Source organism: Pan paniscus, chromosome 4 (genome assembly GCF_029289425.2).
Source record: "Pan paniscus chromosome 4, NHGRI_mPanPan1-v2.0_pri, whole genome shotgun sequence".
In the NCBI taxonomy this organism is placed as follows: domain Eukaryota; kingdom Metazoa; phylum Chordata; class Mammalia; order Primates; family Hominidae; genus Pan; species Pan paniscus.
In genome coordinates this window covers 49,133,250-49,155,116 of record NC_073253.2, presented here as the reverse complement: position 1 = coordinate 49,155,116, position 21,867 = coordinate 49,133,250, and the positions used below count along the sequence as shown (strand labels likewise).

General features: G+C 36.2%; 2 protein-coding genes across 3 annotated transcripts in view; one reads left to right on the top strand and one right to left on the bottom strand.

Annotated features, from left to right (window-relative positions):
- SREK1IP1 (SREK1 interacting protein 1) overlaps window positions 1–4,261 on the bottom strand; it is a 47,120-nt gene extending 42,859 nt beyond the window's left edge. The window contains exon 1 of one of the 2 annotated variants that reach the window (XM_055112348.1): window positions 4,122–4,261. In XM_055112348.1, the coding sequence (XP_054968323.1) occupies window positions 4,122–4,134 (13 nt within the window). In that variant the 5' untranslated portion in view covers window positions 4,135–4,261. The remainder of the gene's footprint in view (window positions 1–4,121) is intronic. The other variant, XM_003827425.5, reaches the window with a different exon arrangement.
- Window positions 4,262–4,393: 132 nt separating this feature from the next.
- Window positions 4,394–21,867, top strand: part of CWC27 (CWC27 spliceosome associated cyclophilin) — a 250,864-nt gene continuing 233,390 nt past the window's right edge. The window contains exons 1-5 of the mRNA XM_024928816.4: window positions 4,394–4,797; window positions 10,302–10,398; window positions 17,505–17,617; window positions 19,416–19,559; window positions 21,061–21,159. Coding sequence (XP_024784584.2) covers window positions 4,756–4,797; window positions 10,302–10,398; window positions 17,505–17,617; window positions 19,416–19,559; window positions 21,061–21,159 — 495 coding nt within the window. The 5' untranslated portion in view covers window positions 4,394–4,755. The remainder of the gene's footprint in view (window positions 4,798–10,301; window positions 10,399–17,504; window positions 17,618–19,415; window positions 19,560–21,060; window positions 21,160–21,867) is intronic.

The window sequence follows — 21,867 nt, the reverse complement described above, 5'->3', positions numbered from 1 at the left end:
CCATAGGTAGTTACAGGCAATATAGGAGGTAATAACAAAGGCTCGTAGGTAGGAAAGCACTTGAGAGGTTCACAGAATAATTGGCCAAGTCAGATTTTTGCAGGATTGTAGAATGCATGAGGGGAGTGGTGGAAGGAAAGAGTAGAAAGAGTGATTTGGTCATGCTTGGGAGTGTGCACTGCATTCTCGCAGAGAGAGATGGGGAGACTTGGCATTTTTAACACTTTAGAAGCTTAAGAAACCTTAGCCTTCAACTCCATTATGGAGACACAAAAACTGAACCTCCGAAAGGTTAAGTGTCTTGAAGAGAACTACAAAATTCACAGATAGGGGTCAAGAACTAAGTTCATGCCTCCCACCAATGACAGGATCAGATATATGATTCAGGAAAATTAGTTTAGCAGCAATGTGCAATATAGACTAGAGAGAAAACAAATTACCTATAGTCTAGTTTAGGAATAAAGAAAAATTGGATGTAATTGAGAATTCTTCTATTACTAAGATACTATCATAATGTGTTTTAAAAATCTTATTCACTGTGATGTGCCAGAGTGAAATGTTAGCTTGGCCATAGAAAAATTCCCTACCTTGGCTATAGGGCTTCAGTGAAGGAGATAATAAGAAAACAGTTTTGTGCCAACTACATCAGTAACATACGTTGCCACTTGTGCCAGTTCAGCTTTTCATGGAGAGTGGTGAATCACTGACATGAATGTTGGAGGTAATTTCAACAACTGTGAATGGGAAAAGCAGTTTTTTCAAAGAAAGTAAATTTCACTGAAACCTGTGATCAAATATTATTTCTATAATAACAACTAAGAGTAAGATTTTCCTAAATGCCTACATTTCATTGTATTACCTACATAATGGTATACGCTTATACACAATGCTATGGAAACAAGGGTGAAGCACATGATCATAAAACAGACAAGGCTGATTTTTATGTGTGGTTTGCAGAAAGCAGCCTTGTTACTTTATAATCATACCTTGTCATAATCACTAGCAGGACCACCCCAAGAAATGCCAAACTGAATCCATTAAACCTATAATTAAACAGCCTAACATAATACTTGTCCTCCTTGATGATAACCTTGAAAAGTTTAGATTAGCCCTATTTTCCTTTAATACCCTGTCTGGATCGATCATCTAAGAAATTATCTTACGATTTTCTGTATCTGTATTTTCTAATGACACTTGCATTGTACTTTTACAGCACTGTCACACCTATTATCTCAATTATTGCTGGGTTTAAACAGTTTATAGCTTGCCATCTAGCTTAATGGCACAATTTAACATTATTATACTTTGAAGCACTATTTTGAATTGAAAGAAGGTTAACATATCTATAACACTGGTCTAAGTTTAAGAGAATTTTAATGAGGCCTTAAAAAATCACTTTTGTCCCCTTTCTTAAGTAGCACATTTTCATGTACTGCTTAAAGTTTTATGAGGGCACAGACTATGACACTGTGTCCTCCAGTGTGCCCATATCACACAGGTGCCCAAAAGGCTTGCTCAAGTAATGAAATGAGCAGTGATAACAGGTCAACTTTGGGTGCAGCTGTGTCGTATAAAGATCACTAGAGCTGACTCGGCCTATTAGGATGCCTAGGCAATCTACTGTGTAGGTTTATCTTTCGCTGCTGGCCTCTTAGATGTTGACCAGGCTTCAGCCACAGACCTTCCCTTCACATTCTACACACCATCTAAGCAGAGTGCTCCACTCCCATAGCCTTACCTCCTATTATGTGTGTGGGTAACACCCAAATCATTGTCTTTGACTCTGACTTCTTTCCTAAGCTACAAATTATATCTCTTACTATTAACTATTTGCATTCCTATGTCTGACTAACCTCAACACGACAAGCCCCAGATTGGATGTCATCATCATCCCCTTAACCCCTGCCCCTTGTGAGGTGTTGTCATGTCAGTAAACAGCCCCACCCAATTGCTTAACAGTAAAACCCAGGTAAACCTCATTTCCTCTTTTACCTACCCACATTGAATCAATCACCAACTCCTAGTGACTCTACCACCAAAAATGTATCTTCAATTTATCCACTTCTCTCCTTACCTATTGAGATCACATCTCAGCCACACATCATCATAACTCACCAGAATTACTCCTAACTGGTAAACTTTGTCTCCAATCTACTTTCTAGCCAGAATTATCTTTCCAAAATGTGAATCTGCTTTAAAATCCTTAAATGGCTTCCTGCCATCTGTAGGATAATGCCAAACCTCTTGTCATGGCCTACAGGTCCTTAAAGAGCTGGAAACTACCTTGTAAGTTATCCTATACGATGGCAAAATGAATGAAGTGCACAGTCTAGAGGAACCAGACTGACTTCTTGCTTTCCAGCTGTCTCATAATAGGCAAATTACTTGATTTCTTTGTCCCTCAGTGTCCTCATCTGTAAAATGGGAATATTAATACTCATTTCACAGTGCAGTTGTGAACATTAAATGAGATAGAATACAATGTTTGATATAGTATCTGACATATTTGACTTATAAATATTAGTCAATATTAGCTACAGTTACTATCTACTTAATTTCTCACTTACCTCCCATTTGTATTTGAGTTCTATCCACAGAAAACATCTTTCATTCTGACATATTTGACACATAAATATTAGTCAATATTAGCTACAGCTACTACCTCTGTACTTAATTTCTCACTTATCTCCCATCTGTATTTGAGTTCCATCCATAGAAAACATCTTTCATTTCCTCTTTTCACATATTTCCTCTTCCTTTACGTATCCAGTTCCTCCGACTGCAGTCTCCTCTCCCTTCAAGCCACCCCTCCTACAATTTAGATCTCCTCCTAAGTGCTACCTCCTTTGGAAAGTCCTTCTGCCCATCCTGTATGTGTTTGGTGCCCTTACTTTGTGCTTTCTAAGGTCTTGTATTTTCCTTGCCATGGCACTTGTCCCACTTTCTGTAAATTTCTCTCTCTTCACTGCTAAATTCTAAGTTCTGTGTGAAGCGTAACCATGTCTACCTTGCTCACCACTGTATTTTCAATGCCCAGTACCAGTGCCTGGCACACAGTAGGCTTAATAAAGAGTGTACATTTCCTCTCTCACAGCTCCAGATGTACTCCTCCGCAAACTTCAGTTAGTACAAAAGCACAGTGTTCCAATAACAGCTATCTGTAGAAGGAGGTTCAAAAAGGCTGCCACAGAACAAAGAACCTGGTCAAATAATACTGGGAAGTGCAGGTTTAAACAAAGTTAGGGTTCTGAACCATAGTAATTCTATAGTTCATAGTAATTCTATAGCAATTCATAGTATTCTATTCTAATAGAATAGAATCTTTTCTATTACTAAAGTGCGCTGGGAATTTCCAAGTTGGGAGGTGGGGTGGAGAAGTGTGTATTTCTGAAAATGTCTCCTGCAATCAGTGTTCTGCAGTGGCAAAGCCGGTTTGAGGAGATGCTTTCCGCTACTAGAACTTCCAAGTAAGCTGGTAGTTGAGGACGAGAAAATCTTTTAAGTAATTATTCTGCAGAGTTCACCGTTTTTAGGTCAGTAACTTCTGGACATAGAATTTGAGAGTTAGAAGAAATCTTACATATAATTCAACAAAGCTCCTTCTTTTTATAAGGAAACTGAGGCCCAGAAGCACAAAGCGACCAATCTATGGCCACGGAGCAGCTACATACAACAGGAAGAGCTAGAAGTAGAACCCGCACACCCGGTGGGTCCTAGCGACTTCTAAGACAAACGATGCCTCCGGTTACCTGGGTCGGCCAAGTGTTCCCACTTCAAGTTTTAGTTTTAAGCCATACCACAGTTAAGGTAGTTTTTCTCGGCCGCTTGCCCCCTTAGGCCTACAGTTACAGTCTCTCCCTCCTCCCTCCCTTCCACAATACACTTTCCCTGTAATCCCAAGCAGCTGGGGCTTGGCTCCTGGGGGGAAGATAGTTACTTTCTTTCCTTCAGAGTTTATGTTTGGAGTGTAAACTTTTTCATGTAAACAAAACAAACCTGTGAATTTTAAGGCCTCCGCCTAAATCCCCATGGGCGCTGCTCCGTACACCCCGCACCCTACCCTACCCTCCCTTGCGCTCCCTTCGGAGCTCGGACGCAGAGGCCCTGTAATTGTTCCTTACCTGGGACTGCCATGACGGTGGTAAGAGGGGTAACTCGAGCCTCTGGCTTTCGAAAAGGCGCTTGCTTCCCGCCAGCTGTGAGAACAAGGCACAGTCAAAGCGGCGTTTTCCTTCCCCCAGCGCAGCAGCACCCTCGCTACGGTCGGGAAGGGCCTGTACGCCTCTAGCGACGGCAGAACCAGTAGATGCGGATGCAGTTTCCGGACGAGTCATATTGCAGAAGACACATGGTCCGAACCATTACTGATAGTTTTGGAGGGGGAGTTGAGTTTGATCTGCACACGAGAGTAGTGTAAACACCGCCAACACTTATGAAGTGTCCCTTCTAATATTGTAATACAAATTACATTAAGCTATGGTAACTTTACAGACTTTTCTCGTTCCCTGGAGTACATTGGAATAACCCTTCTCAGGGTTAGCGGTGCTCGGGTCCGGTAACAACATGGCGGTGTCCGTGAGGGGCTCCTTTGGGCAGGGGTAGTGTTTGGTGTCCCTGTCTTGCGTGATATTGACAAACTGAAGCTTTCCTGCACCACTGGACTTAAGGAAGAGTGTACTCGTAGGCGGACAGCTTTAGTGGCCGGCCGGCCGCTCTCATCCCCCATAAGGAGCAGAGTCCTTTGTACTGACCAGGATGAGCAACATCTACATCCAGGAGCCTCCCACGAATGGGAAGGTGAGAGCCTCATCTAGGGAACTTGGCGTCCTGGGATCCCCAAAGTGAGATTTCCCGGATTTGGGGTGGGGAATGGGTTTCAGGATCTCGTGGTAGGAAGAGACCACGAGAAGTGTTGTCTTTACTCCTGCATGTGGACAATGTTGCATTGAAACACTGATGTTGGTACTTTTCAGGATGTACTTGAAGAAGTCAAGTGGAGATTTCTCTACCTACCAGCATTCCGGTTCTATTTTATGCTTTAACCCAACTCATGCAGCCGATTTCTGGGGTCTTAGCTTTTTAAACAGACATTTTTGAGTTTGATATATTCTTTGCTTAACTTGGAGGTCATTCATTCTCCATTTCTTCTACAATCATTAATTGAACGCCTGCGAGGCACTGGGCACTGTACTAGGCGCCGGAGATACAAAGATGGATGGGTAAGGTAGTTGTTTTCCCGGAAAAGCTTATAGTTTAGTTTGTGAGACAGACAGGTAAACAAAAGCCTGTATGTCTGATAAGCGTGCTTGTGGAAAAGAGACCAGGTTGCTATGGCGGTTACTGAGTAGTGAACAACTGGGGAAGTTAGGAAAAGCCTCATGGAAAAGATATCTTTTGAGCTGGTTTTAAAACCTGAGATGACTGTCAGTCAGAGAAAGTGGGAAATGGGGACTATTACCACATTAGAATGGGGAAAGGTTTCTCTGATTGATTTGATAGCTAATGTATGCCAATTCCCATCCAAGATGTTTGTATGCTGTACAAGGCAGAAGAGTCTGTTGTGGAATAAGTGTCACCTGAATTCTTAAATTGAGACCTAGCTTATATCACATATGAAATTTGATGAATCAGCATATTGGAGAAAATGAGATTGGAAGTATATAGTTGAATTAAGATAAGCTAAATTTACACAACATACCATCCTGTTTGTTACATGATTGCATCATAAATAATTTATACAGTCTTTTATTCATTGACATTTGATAATGTAATGAGAGCAATTTAAAAGTGAAACTAAAAATGCTGTAATTCCCAGCAAAAATTTAATGGATATTTTATGGGCAGACCAATTCTTTCAATTCTTTGTTTGAACTTCTCCTGGGCATTGTAGATTAGTATGTCCATCCCACCCCTCACCTATCTTATTTAATATCAATGTGAAAACCCAAAATACCTACCTCCTCCTATTTCCAAATGTTTCTTGAGGGCAATATCACCCCCAGTTAATAAACATTGGTAGAGATTGAATAGATTTACCATCCTGCCAGACAGGGCCTTCACACTTGCTGTTCCTCTGTCTAATCAAGTGTTGACCTTAGCAAAGAGCCCTTTCTTATCTACTTTCTATGAAATAGCAAACTTCAATCATGCCTTGCATCCCAGCAGTCTCTGGCCCCCTTAACCTTTTTAGTTTTTTCCATGGTATTTATTAATTATTTAGTATTACTGTATCCTTCCTCCTACCTTCCCCCTGTAGAATGTAAGGAACATAAGGGCAGAGACAAACATCTAGAACAGTACTTGATACATGATAGAAGGGGTTCAGATAGGTATTGAATAAATGAATGGATGGATGAATTAATACTATATTTTTCTTAGTTTTTGAGAAGTATTAAGTATCAGTGAGTTTGAGGTTATACTGCTGCTGGTCAAGGACAGACTTAATTGCTTTATTCTAAAGGAAGATTTGACATGGTCATATAGATGAAAAGCTTTAACAAGGATACATTCCTGAATAGATTATTCATTCAACAAATAATGATTGAGCAAATCAATTGCCAGGCTCTATGCTAGGTTTTAGGGAGACAATGGAAAGAAAACACAGCATTGACTCAGTTGTCATGAGTTAGTTGAGTGAAGTATACATTGACTGAATAATCATGCAAATAAATGTTTAATTACAAAATGTGATAAATACTATCTTCTGAACAGAAATAGGCTGAATGATAACATAAGGGCCCAAGTTTTCATCCAAAAACAGCTTGGGACTTTTTCCAGCATAAGGCTCATCAAAGATATTAAAGCTTCTAAGTTCTGTAAGGTTAAGAGTGTGGACAAAAATTTGGTCTGTGAAGAATTTGAAGCAAATGTAATAAGTCTGTTCAATGAATGTTTATTGCCTTTACTATCTAATGGTACATTAGGTGCTGAAAGGGTACAGAGACATTCAGAGTAAATGGGACAAAATTCCTCCCTTCAAAGAACTTAGTATCAGCTTGGGAAGTAATTGATACATGATACCAGTGCTTGGTCCCTGGTTGTCCATAAATGTTCTGTGTTTTGCTGTAACCCTAGCCCCTGAAGATGAGGCAAAGAAATGTAGTACTTGACAGAAAGTTTTTAAGCATAAGAGGTAATTCCCTGAAGATAAAATTTCCACATATTATGATCACTTATTCTAAATTGTGTCTGGCTTCTTCACTTAGTGTAATGTTGCTTTCAAATGATAGGGGTCTGTCTTCCTGTTGTACACACTTAGTTTTTAAATATCTTGAAAATCAAAATGGCTTTATAGGTATATTTGCATATATGTTTATAAGAAACATGATATTATCAAAGTATTAATTGGGAATTTTAAGAGAAAGAGCCAAGGAGGCCTACAAAGTAGTGATGGCCAAAGAGAATGTATGGCCAGAGGAGGAAGGAGCCATATACCTTCTTTATTAATTCAGTAGCTTATTAATGAAAAGATTAAGAAACCCTGGTGAGCAAGGTGGCCCGATTATATATGCATTCTTTTTACTAGGTGTAAGTTGCCTGTGGCCAAAAAACCACGTAATAATGACTATCATTTTTTGAGCACTTATTATTTGTCATTTAATTTTCCAAGCAGTCTATGTATTATAGCTCATTTTGTCCTCACAGAAATCCTAAAAGATATTATTATCCCATTTTTAGATTAGGAAATTAAGTGACAGAGATGTCAGATAGTGTGCGCAAGCTAGTAAGTGGAAGGGCCAGTATTTGAATTTGGGCATCCTGATTCCAGAGCCTGTGGAGGGAGGGATGATGTAATTAGTGTGTTCATTAGAGCAGTGGTTTCTAAACCAGTGAGTGCATACTTCAGTGGGTGTGCAAAACCATCCATGAGCTGTGGGGAGAAAATCTATATATATTTGTATTTTTTTCCTTTGTTTAAATTCATTATTTAATATATATAAAAAGATGATGGCTGGGTGCAGTGGCTCATGCCTATAATCCCAGCACTTTGGGAGACTATGGCAGATTGCCTGAGGTCAGGAGTTCAAGACCAATCTGGCCAACAGGGTGAAACCCTGTCTCTACTAAAAAAAATGCAAAAAAAGTAGCCAGGCATGATGTTTTGAGCCTGTAATCCCAGCTACTCAGGAGGCTAAGGCAGGGGAATTGCTTGAACCAAGGAAGTGGAGGTTGCAGTGAACTGAGATCATGCCACTGCACTCCGGTCTGGGAGACAGTGAGACTCCATCTCAAAAAAAAAAAAAAAAAAAAAAAAGTCCAGGCGCAGTGGCTCATGCCTGTAATCCCAGCACTTTCGGAGGCTGAGGCTGGCGGATCATGAGATCAGGAGCTCGAGACCAGCCTGGCCAACATGGTGAAACCCCGTCTCTACTAAAGATACAACAAATTAGCCGGGTGTGGCGGCGGGTGCCTGTAGTTCCAGCTACTCGGGAGGCTGAGGCAGGAGAATTGCTTGAACCCGGGAGGCAGAGGATGCAGTGGGCCGAGATCGTGCCGTTGCACTCCAGCCTGCGCAACGGGGTGAGACTCTGTCTCAAAAAAAAAAAAAAAAAAAAAAGGCACTTTTTTGGCATTGTGGTGTAATTTTTCATAACGACTAGCTAAATAGATTTATAGACCATAGTATTTAGATTAACTAAACCAGCCATCACAAATTTCTTATTGAAGATATTATTAATAATATAAACAAGCAAATCATAAGAACATGATAGAGCTGATACCTCAGCATGGGAAGTCTGTCAAAAAAATCAGAAATTATTATGAAGACCATTGGAAATATGGATTTCTATTTATTGTTTTCAATGGTAAACTTTGCCTTAAATATATATTGTGTCTTGAAATATTTACCAGTAAGAGTATAAAGTCATTGTGATTTTCAAGACATTTAAAAACTAGATGTGTAGAACTGAAAGACCCATATATAATTTGAAAGCAACATTATGCTAAGTAAAAGAAGCCAGACACAAAAGGCCACATATTGTATGATTCTGTTTATATGAAATGTTCAATAGGCAAATCTACACAGACAGAAAGTAGATTAGTGGCTGCCAGAGAGTAGGAGTAGGGGTAAACAGGGAGTGACTGCTAATGAGTACAGGGTTTCTTTTTGGGGTGGTGAAATGTGACTTAGCATTGATGATACTGACCTTCTATGAGAAACAGCCTCATGTTTTTGAACAGTTATATTGCATACTCTTTACTTGAAAGAGCATTCTAAAAGATTGTGATGGTCACAAATAATTGACACTGATCTACTTTGGTATACTAGGGGAGAAAAAAGAAGAAGTAATACTAGAGAAATTGGTTTCCAGCTATGCCACAATGTTCAAATTTAGAGCCTAACATTCTTTTTGGTTATTTGTGGTTATAAATAAGACAATTATAAACTGTTTCCTGTGGGCCCAGCAGGGAGGGGTTCTAGTTGCAAAGTTTCTGGTTCTACCAAGGAGTATCTGCTGTTATGAGCTGGTGGAAAGGCTATCATGGGATTCTATTTACTATAGAAGGTGATTTTAAGACATAGTATTTTAGTAAATCACAAACCAGAATTAGATTAAGAATGTTCCTTTGTAAATTAGGAATAGCATGATGTTAAATGAGCAGAGAGAGTAAAAGGTAATTAAAAAGGGTAATTATAAAATTGCCCTATAATGTCACAATTTAATGGGTTCATTATTCTTTAATTTCTTAATTTGCTACACAGTTTTATTGGAATTGATGCAATGGGAAACTCAATTATAACAAATTTGCATTATTGGGGTTTTGTCATGTTTTATTTTATTTTGAGACAGGGTCTTGCTCTGTCATCCAGGCTGGAATATAGTGGCATGATCATAGCTCACTATTACTTCAGATTCCCAGGCTCAAGTGATCCTCTCAACTCAGCCTCCCAAATAGCATGGAAGACCACCATGCCTGACTAATTAAAACAAATTTCCTTAGAGACAGGGTCTCTCTGTGTTGCCAAAGCTGTTCTTGAACTCCTAGCCTCAAGTGAACTCACTTTAGGTATTACCATTTTCTAAATGAATGAAGTTTTTTTCTGTGATTAAAAAAGATATATGCTATTTTTTTCTTAAATCCCAAACTTTTTCTGAAATGGTATTTTGAAAGATCTAAATGTACAATGAGTTGTAGTGAATATTTGACATTTTGTTGAGTATATCAACAAAAGCCAAACACAATTTTTAATATTTCTTTTAAAATTGAAAACTCACTAGTGATTGCTACAAGTCAAATAGTTATTCAACTGATTATTAAGCAAAATAATAATTTAATAAAATGTAATATTCTTTCTACAGGTTTTATTGAAAACTACAGCTGGAGATATTGACATAGAGTTGTGGTCCAAAGAAGCTCCTAAAGCTTGCAGAAATTTTATCCAACTTTGTTTGGAAGGTAAATTATGACCGTTGACTTTTATTCTACTGGAGAAATTCTTGTTAATTTAAAAATAAACTGCAGTGTCTTCTTCACAACATTGAAGACTAATGTTAAATAGTGGTCATGAATGACAGGTGTTGCTATGAGGATATGGTATTGAGCTGGGTGTCAGGAAGTAGAGATAAGAGATAAATGTTATCCCAAATAAATTTGAATACTTTTAACAGAGCAGTTTATCTCAACAAATAATACTGTGATCCTCTTTGGTCTTCTTTGCTATCTTACGCTTCTTTCTTTCATTCTCTAAATTTGGGTGTTCCCTAAGATTGCCTCTAGTTCTCTATTGTCATCACTCTCTAGTTGTTACTTCAATCCAAATGACTACCACATTTAGAACTTCAGTCATTTCTTCTCTTCCTAGTACTAATTTACATATCTAATTGCCTAGTGGACTTTTCAACTGGAGCCTTCCACTGTTAGCTATAACAAAATCAGTGTAAAACCAAATTTACCAATTTCTTCCCCAGTCTGCCTTTCACCTGTATGACTGTAATTGCCTCTTGCCTGCTCCCCTTCCTGTCTTTCATCTTTAATTTCTTTTCTCTCTTACTTGTTTATATGGTATTTGAATCCTCAGGCAGCTTGGCTTCCTAGCTATCCAACTTTCTAGCTCATTGCACTAACCGCATGGTTTTAGTTGGACATTATTTCCTAAGCATTTCCTTTCCGTTTCCACTTTCATACATATCCTTATACTAGTTCCCCTTCTTTTGGTATGCTTTTTCTTCCCTTTTTTTACTGTTTAAGTCTACCCATTTTTAAATGTCTGTTCAAAATTCTAGTTTCTCCACACAGTCTTCCAGCTAGCATCCAGTGATATTATTATCAATGTCTCTAGTTTTTTTAGATTTCAGTCATAAAGTAACTATTTTTCTTTTTTTAAAATGCTGCAGAATTATACATCCATTGAAGTGTTTTTCCCTGCAGAGTATTCTCTTAGGGAAGTAAACCTTCCATTTTTAGAGCTTTTTGTTGGCTTCTAGAATACATTACATATGGTTTGGAATATCTCCAGTGGTGGCAAATCATTGTTCTTCTAAGTTATATTTGATTTTTAGAGGCAGTTTTATTCAAGGTATCAGAAAACAACATTTTGGGTCAGAAGCAAGGTGTGAAAGAGAATCCAGTAGTATGGTATGATGAGATCTCTCTAAATAGACATAATTATCAGGTGAAGATTTAAGAAATGAAAAATACCCAGATACCACCCCCTCTCCAAAAGAGAGAGTTGGGGAGGAGTGGAGCGAGAGAGAGAGAGAGAGAGAGAGAATGAAAGGACATCTGCAAAGACCATTATTAATAATTGCTATGGCAGGCAGGAAGGAAATAGAGTCAGGTAGGTAGTTCAGTCAGAGAGGCCTCAAATATCTGTTAACCAAGTTGAGAAACACAGGAGACATGGAAAAGTCAGACTTGTTTCTGGTAAGAAGCTTTGAAGATTCAAAAGCTCAAGTTTTACAGAAGGAGAGTAAAATTACAAAAACATTAGAAAGAATGAATGGTAAATTGCAATCCATGACCAGGTGAGTGGAAGAAGCAGAAAACATCTGGATACAATGTGACAGTGAAGAAGAAATGAGGTTCTTAAGTTGGGTGATGATAAACTCAATTATTACAACAAACAATTATTCCCCTATTTATAATAATGCAAGGAGAAAGAAGAAAGAATAGAAAAATAATTTTAAAAATAACCACAACAATTATCTTAATCAAATTCACCAATCCTCTTAATTGAATAGAGATAGAATTATTGTTGGAAAGGCTAACATGAAGCCTAAGAAGACTGATTTAAACAAGGATACTCCTAAATGAGTTAAGTCAAGGTTTCAAAAATATAATCCAGAAAACCCCATTTTAGTTCTTTGCTTCTATGATTTAGATGAGTCATAATGTTTCTAGATCTTGAAACACTCATATTTATTTTTTTAAAGCATGGTTTCCAGAATTTAAAAGCAAATGAATAAAAACATGAACAAGTAAGAGCGCGGTCTCAGATATGGCCCTCAACTAAAATGATGTTCATAGCCAAAGGATGGTTTATAGCCTTTAAAAAACCAAAGGATCTACATTATACAGACTTAATCTAGATTTTTGGTCTTTGCAGCATAGTTAGGTGGACATTTAAAATGAGTGGAACTTTTAAAAACTTATCAATTAAAAAATAGAGCAAAAAAGATATAAAGGAATGAAAGGGAAGCTTATTAGCTTTGATAATTTCATTAGTTCCTCCAGTGTGAGGAAGGAGTATAATTTTATGTTTGTTTTATAGACAAGTGGGGAGCAGAGGGAGAAGTGGATAAGAAAATCAAAATGTTTAATACATTGTGTGACTACTAATCTCTTCACCTTATTTCACATCATTCTTGTCTCATCATGGTCCACACTTCATTGCTTATCTTTTATTCTTTAATAATAGTTTACTAATTCTTTAGAGTGACAAATATAAGCATAAATATGCTATAAGTTAAAAGAAATTTCTTTACAAAACTAAAATATTTGTTTAAAAAAATACCAGATAGTGCAGACTGGTCGCAAGATGAGTGTTAGATAAAAAGTTATTAATGATAATATTTACATAGTTAAACACAAAACAGGATTCTAGAAGAAGAAACGTATAACTACTTTAAAGTGCAAGTATAAATTCCTCTATGAACTTGGGCAAGAAATATAATTAGTCAAAATATATGATAATGCCCATAGATTATTGTAGCCAGAAATAGAAACCATGTGACAAATACTAGAATGACAGCAATCAAATAGGAACTTTGTTTCATATTTAAGATACATTTAGGTATCTTTTTTCAATAGTGGAGAACATTCAGGAGGATATTATGAACATGCATAATGAAATAATAAAGCTTTTCCAAAACACTTGTGATGATGCATAAAAATTTAAGAAAATCAAATAAACATTGCAAGCAGCAAAATATACAGTATTATAAACTATAAATACAACTATAAATGCATAGTTCAATAGTGATTACTAATAAATTACAAAGAAGTAGAAATAGTAGATATGGAAGATTTGTGGACATTGGAAATTCCAGCTATGTTAGAATACAAAGTTATAGTGTAGAGAGTATAGAAAATTTTTACTCATTTATATATAGTATAATAATTTCATGCATTCAACAGGAATATAACTAGGAAAATCATAAAGAAAATCTTAAAATAAAAAGCCAGCATCGCTGAAATACTTAATGGGAAATAGGAAAAAGAAAGAAAATGGTGAAATTCTAAAATTTGAAAACACAAGCAATAAAGACCTCTTTCATGTCCTTTTTCCGTCACAGGTAACATATATCTGGGTCTTATGGATCTTGCTTCATAAGTAGTTCTTGAATCTGTGTATCTCAAGATAAGCCATAGTTATGTAATGACTCTCAGGATAGTAGTTGCTTGCTTGCATTCTCTCACTGGCTGTCTGTCGCATGCACTTGCGCTCTCTTGCTTTCTTTCTCTCTCTCTCTCTCACTCCCCCTCTCTCTCCAGTCATGTCTCTTTCTAATATATTCACCCTGGGTAAGAGTGACATTTTGAAAATGCAAATCTGATCATGTGCACAGTGCTCAAAAAGTATTGGTTGACTGCTTATTATGGGTCTAGATGAATATTCATTATATGATATATACTGGGGTATATTTTATATTCAAATTGGAATATGAATTTGTAGCATTTGAGTGAAGATATTAGTTTGACCTCACATTTGTGTTGAACTTGAAAATGTGTAGTTTGCTTTCATATTATTTAATCTTCAGATTGACACTGTGCCTTAATTTATGTTATTAGATTTATGAGAAAATGGAGTTTAAGACTGTATAGCTAGCAAAAGGCAAGACTCAAACTCCTGACTGCTACATACAGTGTTAGTGTAACTGATGAAATGGTTACCTAGGAATACAGGAGAGATACTTTAAGACCTTTTGGTTTTTATAGTATCTATTTGTAACCAGAGGGAACTTGTCTGCCCTAGGGAGCTCTTGTAAATAGAGCCCAACTGCCCTGCACTGGGAGAAGGGACTAAGCAAAAATCAGCTGGTCTTCCTTTCTACTTCTTATGTACTGTGTACTAAATACAGTTGTTAGAATACAGATTATAATTTTTAAAATATGCATTGTATATCCAGTTATACTTTGCAAATATAAATAATTATGAGGGTGTCTCCAAGCCACTAAAATAGGAACTTTATAAATTATGTCAGTAACTGTATCAGTAAAATGCCTGGCCCACAGTAGATACTTGATAAATATTTCTCATTGAATGAGTTATATTCAGGTTGTATTCAGTTGCAGGTAATAGAAGACCCAACTCAAAATGATTTAAATAATAAAGACATTTATCATCCTGTATGTCAAGAAATCTGGTGAAATCTTTAGGGAAGCTCAGTGAAATCTTTAGGGAACTGTGCTTTTTCCATCTTTCTGCTTTGTAACCCTCAGCATGTGATTGAATCATGACTGCCTAACTCGATGATTGGCTCAACCACAACCTGCTTTGTTGCTATTTGCTTTTTGTTTGTTTTTACAACAACAAAAATAATAGCTTTTGTTTATTCAGTACTTCATACTACATATGTTTTCCTCTTGTGCTTACCTAATGTAAGTACAGAACTAATTTCAATGATGTAAAATTTCTTTCCTTCCACCTAAAGGATTTTTTGAAAAAACTGTGGTGAAGTTTATATAAAATAGAACTAACCATTTTAAAGTGTACAGTTCAACATCATTTAGTATATTCACTATAATGTGCAGCCGGCACCTCTATGTAGTTCTAAAACACTTTATTACCCCAAAAGAAAACTCTGTATCCATTAACCCAGTCATTCTCTATTCTCCCCTTGATATGGTTTGGCTCTGTGTCCCCACCCAAATCTCACCTTGAATTGTAAACCCCATAATCCCCACATGTCTAGGGCAGGACCAGGTGGAAATGATTGGATCATAGGGGCATTTTCTCCCTTACTGTTCTTGTGATAATGAGTGAGTCTCATGAGATCTGATGGTTTTATAAGCATCTGGCATTTCCCCTGCTTGCACTCACTCCATCCTGCTGCCTGAAGAAAGTGCCTGCTTCTCCTTTGCCATCCGCCATGATTGTAAGTTTCCTGAGGCCTCCCCAGCAATGTGGGACTGTCAATTAAACCTCTTTCCTTTATGAATTATCCAGTCTTGGATATTTCTTCATAGCAGTGTGAGAATGGACTAATATACCCCTCCTCCACCCACAGCCCCCAGCAACCACCAATCTATTTTCCATCTCTGCAGATTTACCTATTCTAGATATTTCTTATAAATGGAGTCAGACAATATGTGACTTTGTGTTTGGGTTCTTTCACTTAGCATGTTTTTGAAGTTCATCCATTTTGTAGCATGTATGAGTATTTCATTCCTTTTTGTGACAGTCATATTCCATCATATGTATATATCACATTTTATTTATCCATTCATCCATTGATAGACATTTGAATTGTTTACACCTGTTGGCTCTTGTGAATAGTGCTGCTATGAACATTTATGTGTGAGTATTTGAGTACTTGTTTTCAACTCTTTTGGATGTATATACAAATATATATATTGGATATATATATAAACAATCGATTCTTTTGGATATATATACAAACAATATATGTAAATATATGATGTTTTGTAAAAGCAAATCTGATCATGTGCACAGTGATATATATGTTATATATAGTTTATATATCAAACATATATCAAAATTACTTATAACTATTATAATTACTTATATATTATATATTGTTTATGTGAACTATATATATTTACACTTATAAATTATATATTAATATATAAACATATATATCACTTGTATACACACACACACACACACACACACACACACACACCTGGAATCATAATTGCTGGATTACATGCTAATTCTGTGGTTAACTTTTTACACTATTTTATATTCCCACCAGCAATGTAAAAGGGTTCCAGTTTCATCACATCCTTACCAACACTTATTCTTTTAAGGTTTTTGATGTTAGCCATTCTAGTGGGTGTGAAGTAGTATCTGATTGTGGTTTTGATTTGCATTTCTCTAATGACTAATAATATTGAGCATCTTTTCTTATGCATGTTGGTCATTATTGCTACTTCTTAATGTAAATTCTCTTATTCAGGCAAATTCTAATTCCTGCTCCCCACTCAATTTGTCGCTTATGCTTTGCCTCACTGAGATGCCATGCTTCTGCCATTCCCAAGTTAACTTCCTTTTCTTCTATGAAGTATCCTAATGATTTTAGGTTCCAGATAATATATGGTATAGGAGGTCATATACAATCTCTCCTGTATATTTATGAGTTCTAAATTATATACTCCAATTGTATATTTTTGAATTACATATAAATATGAATAATTTATTTCAATCATTTAGCAAACTGAGCTAATTGGACTCAAGTATGTATTGTGTTATTTGTTTTATTTATTCAAAGTGTCTTGAGGAGGGTGTATTGATGGTTCTAGACCTATAACTAATAAGTAATTTTGATATATTATGAGTTTGTGTGTTAATAAATTAATTTCCTGTGAGGAAAAGAGGAAGCAGTGGGAAATAAGGTATTTATCTTTGCCGGGGTTTCTCAGTCTCCATACAGTTGACATTTTGGGCTGGTAATTCTCTGTTGTGGGAACTGTCTTTTGCAGTATAGGGTGTTTAGCAGTATCCCTGCCCCCTACTCACTGGATGCCAGTAGTATCGCCCATTTGTGATAACCAAAAATATTTTCAGAAATTGACAAATGTCCCCTGGGGCACAATATTGCTTCTCCTCCCTATCAGAACTCTCTAATTTCTATTTTGAAGACCAGTCCAGAGTTTGAGAGAATCCTAGAAATAAAAACAAGAAGTCAACAGTGATGGTTTCTGTAGAAATGTGTGCTGTTTTGAGAAGTAACTATTTTATAAGAAGGAGGATACAAAAGATTTTGGCTGGGGAGCGTATTTAACATTCTGGAAAATAAATCTTTTGACTCTAGCTGTATTAATTTTGGTAACTGTAGATATGATTGATTTTAGACATTGAAAAATTATTTTTTTTTCAGCTTATTATGACAATACCATTTTTCATAGAGTTGTGCCTGGTTTCATAGTCCAAGGCGGAGATCCTACTGGCACAGGGAGTGGTGGAGAGTCTATCTATGGAGCGCCATTCAAAGTAAGACTGAATTATTATTTTTATTATTATTTTTGTTGTTACTATTATTTCCAAGTCAGTTTGGATTGCTTAATCGAAAATGATTGTGTTCCACAAGGGGAAAAAACGTTTCACATTAGTATATAAACATCAGGCTTGGTGCAGTAGCTCATGCCTGTAATTCCAGCACTTTGGGAAGCCGAGGGGGGCGGATCACTTGAGGTCGGGAGTTTGAGACCAGCCTGGCCAACATGGTGAAACCTCATCTCTACTAAAATTACAAAAATTAGCCAGGCATGGTGGCACACGCCTGTATTCCCAGCTACTCAGGAGGCTGAGGCAGGAGAATTGCCTGAACCTGGGAGGTGGAGGTTGCAGTGAGCGGAGATCGCACCAATGCACTCCAGCCTGGGCGACAGAGCGAGACTCCGTCTCAAATAAATAAATAAATAAATAAATAAATAAATTGTCTGTAAAAGATGCATTAATCAAGAACAGGTCAGTGATTTCTTAACTGCCAACATAGATCTAAGAAGAAAAGGAGTTAATGTCATAGTGAAGATAATAACAACAGCAGGTTCAAGTAAAAGCTAAAAGTTGTGTTTGTTATTAATTTGATGGCACCAATATCATGTTCTTTGAATGAGTAAATATTGGTATCTCTTAAAATATGGGAGTTTTTGAAAAATTCGTTGTTATATTAAGGGAATAGATTGCATTTTCCTTTCATCTTTTACTGAGTCATTGTGTGATTCTTGAAGAAAATACTTGAACTGTTAGCTTTAATTTCCAGATGATAATGGCCTTAGAAATGTGGAATAGTTATTTTAAAAGTCTCAGGTGTCACTTTTAGACTATTTTATATTTTACCATGGTAAGACTTCTCATGATTTCAGATACTCCGTCTAGTCAGAAGCATTCTTTTATTCTTTTATTTGGTGTGACAGAATAGCTGTTTTTGACAATTCCTTCCTAATTTGAGATTTTTGCTTCATTATTTTCAGGTAATACAGTTATCTTGTTACATTTTTCAATTAGGTCATTTTGAATACAGTATACAGAGTTATGATCCATTGAGTTCAGATCTCTTGAGAATTATTTATTAAGGAAAAATATCTTCCTTTGTGAAAAGCATTTATGATATAACATGACTACATTTATAAATGAGTTCAGTATCAGGCTGGATGGAAATTCTGTTAACTAAGAGACTAATATATTTGTTAAGTAGCCCTATCATGGTGAGAAAACCACCTTAGAAAGGCTTGTTCCTGCTCTTTTGAAAACTGGCAAATAGAATCAGTGCCATTTCAGAGAAGATTCAACTTAGGACTTTAAAAAGACATGGTAAAATTACATAACACGATCATAGTAGATTATTTGAATTAAAAAATAAGAACAAAGCAATTGTTTAATGACATTTAGAATGAGATGGGAAGGAGTAATAACTGAATACTCTGCAATGGCTCAAAGGTAGTTTTCTGGGAGAAATAATAGAAGATTTCAAAAGCATAGCTGACTTTGGGATGAGAATAGGGAAATGACTTAGAAATCCATTCCCCCTTGGGTACTCTTCCTTTAGGTGTAACTAAGCAGCTTTCTACAAAATAGGGTATATTTCTGTCTGAGTATATTTAGAAGATACAGTCTAGTGAATTCAAGTTTAATAACATTGAAAGAATAGTAAATACTTGAAAATCAATTAAGTAAAATGTCTGCATTTTTTATTAGAAGTTGTATGGGACCTTGCGGGTCAAGTTGAATAACTGCATATGAAGGGTCTTATAACTGAGGACATTCACTAAATCTTTTTACATTTCAGGATGAATTTCATTCACGGTTGCGTTTTAATCGGAGAGGACTGGTTGCCATGGCAAATGCTGGTTCTCATGATAATGGCAGCCAGTTTTTCTTCACACTGGGTCGAGCAGATGAACTTAACAATAAGCATACCATCTTTGGAAAGGTTAGTGTCCAGTGATTTTAAACCTGTGGTTCAGTTTTTGGTTTTATGTTATTCCTTAGACTTCTAAGATACATATGATTAACTTATCTAAGAGCTACCTTTGTAAAAACATTCCATAGGATATGTTTATTATTTTCAAAAATGATGGAATATATTCCTAATATAGTGCACCATGAGGGAGCGTCTAAGTTCTTTTTGGATCTTTCAATTCAGTCATTAGTTGTGACTTTAGTGTATTCCTTCTTTAAAATCATAGTAATGGTATGCGCTAAAATGTGTCACTTAGCCAATATTGATTTTACACTTTTGGAAGGACATTTAGGTAATAATACTTAGTAGTTTACAGTTTATTTTCTTATTGATGGATTTTCTTAAGTTTAAAGTGGAATTTGTGTTGACATTGAAACTTCTTACTGTAAATATTACTTTGAATAGTACCTATTTAATCCTGCTCACATTTAATGTCATATTAGGGAATGTCCTTTCTATAGAATTTTTAACAATTCCCTTTAAAAAGGGATTCTGAAGGTTTTCTTCTCTCACTCTTCTCCATTCTCATAAATATGTTTCTATATGTTTTAAGTCTAAGGCATATCGGACATCACTAGTGCATCAGCGCCCTCTGCTGGTTCAGTAAGAATGGTTTCCCCATATGCCGGGCAAAACTGGATTTTTGTGGTGATAAAAGGGAAAAAAACAAATTCAGTACAATTGGAAAGCTGGTGTTGTTTTAAAACTCTTGAAAAACACTGAATGAAAGGAATCACACTAAAACCATATGTTGCAATGTTGTTGGTTAATACTTATTAATAACAGTGGGTTAGGAAATATGCATTGGCACATTCTTTTGAGCCACTCCAGCACAGCCTGTCTGATGTTTATAGATTCCTTCCATTTATTCCTTAAAAATAAGAGTGTATAATAAAATGAGATTTAAGTTGCCATTCTGCGTCAGTTTTTACAATTGGGTTATATAACTAACACATCAGAGACAATGTGTAGCATAGTTAGAAGTTAGAAAGGCCATCACTGTTGGTTTTATAGCTTCTTTGATCCTCATTTTTCTTTTCTGTAGAAGGATAATATTAGTTCCTACTTTTAGGTTGTTTGTGAGGATTAAATGAGATAATGTCTCTAAAGCATTTACCACATTGTTATTGTTATTTGCTTATTTTATCCTATTCCAAAGTTTAAATTTGTTTATGATGTTTGAATGAAAAGTTGTCATTCAGTAGGAGATTATTTGGCATTATATTATTAATAAAAACTTACATGAAATATATATTGGAAATTTCCAAAAAACTTATTGGGGGATTGAACTCCATCCATGCTTTTCTCCTTTAAGATAAAGTTGCTTTATTTGCATTATTAAATGCATATATTTTTATGTAATCACATGAAATTTTCTTTTAATTATTTGAAAGATGTTTTCAAAGGTTTTCTCTTAATTCAAAGGATGAGTGCAATAATTTTCAATTACGTTATATTTTTAATTTGATAGGTTACAGGGGATACAGTATATAACATGTTGCGACTGTCAGAAGTAGACATTGATGATGACGAAAGACCACATAATCCACACAAAATAAAAAGCTGTGAGGTAGGAGCATGATTATTACGAGATACAGCGCTTACATTGTCGTTTAAGAGGAATTGATTCTTAGTATTTTTAAACTATTGGATTAAGGCTTTATACTATGTTAACATCACAACTCAAATTTTATCTCTAATTTATTTGGGCACCGTTTCTAGTTAAGAATTTTTTTAATTAAAGATTTTAATTCAAAGATGAAACTTTATCTGATAATCCAGTGACTGAAAAGCTTACCTCATAATGGAAAGTTAAAGGAATTAGGTTTATTTAGCCCAAAGAAGTGACTTCATAGGTAATTTAAGAGTAATCTGCTGGGCACGGTGGCTAACACCTGTAATCTCAGCGCTTTGGGATGCTGAGGTGGGTGGATCATGAGGTGAGGAGATGGAGACCATCCTGACTAACACAGTGAAACCCTGTGTCTACTAAAAATACAAAAAAAAATAGCTGGGCATGGTGGCACGCGCCTGTAGTCCCAGCTACTCAGGAGGCTGAGGCAGGATAATCACTTGAACCTGGGAGGCAGAGGTTGCAGTGAGCCAAGATCACGCCACTGCACTCCAGCCTGGGCGACAGAGCAAGACTCCATCTCAAAAAAAAAAAAAAAAAAAAAAAATGATCCTTCATTGAGGAAGCAAGAATACTTGATTTGGAATCAAAGCATCTGAGTTGATCTTGTTTACTGTGTATCATTTACATTTTCTTAAATATTTT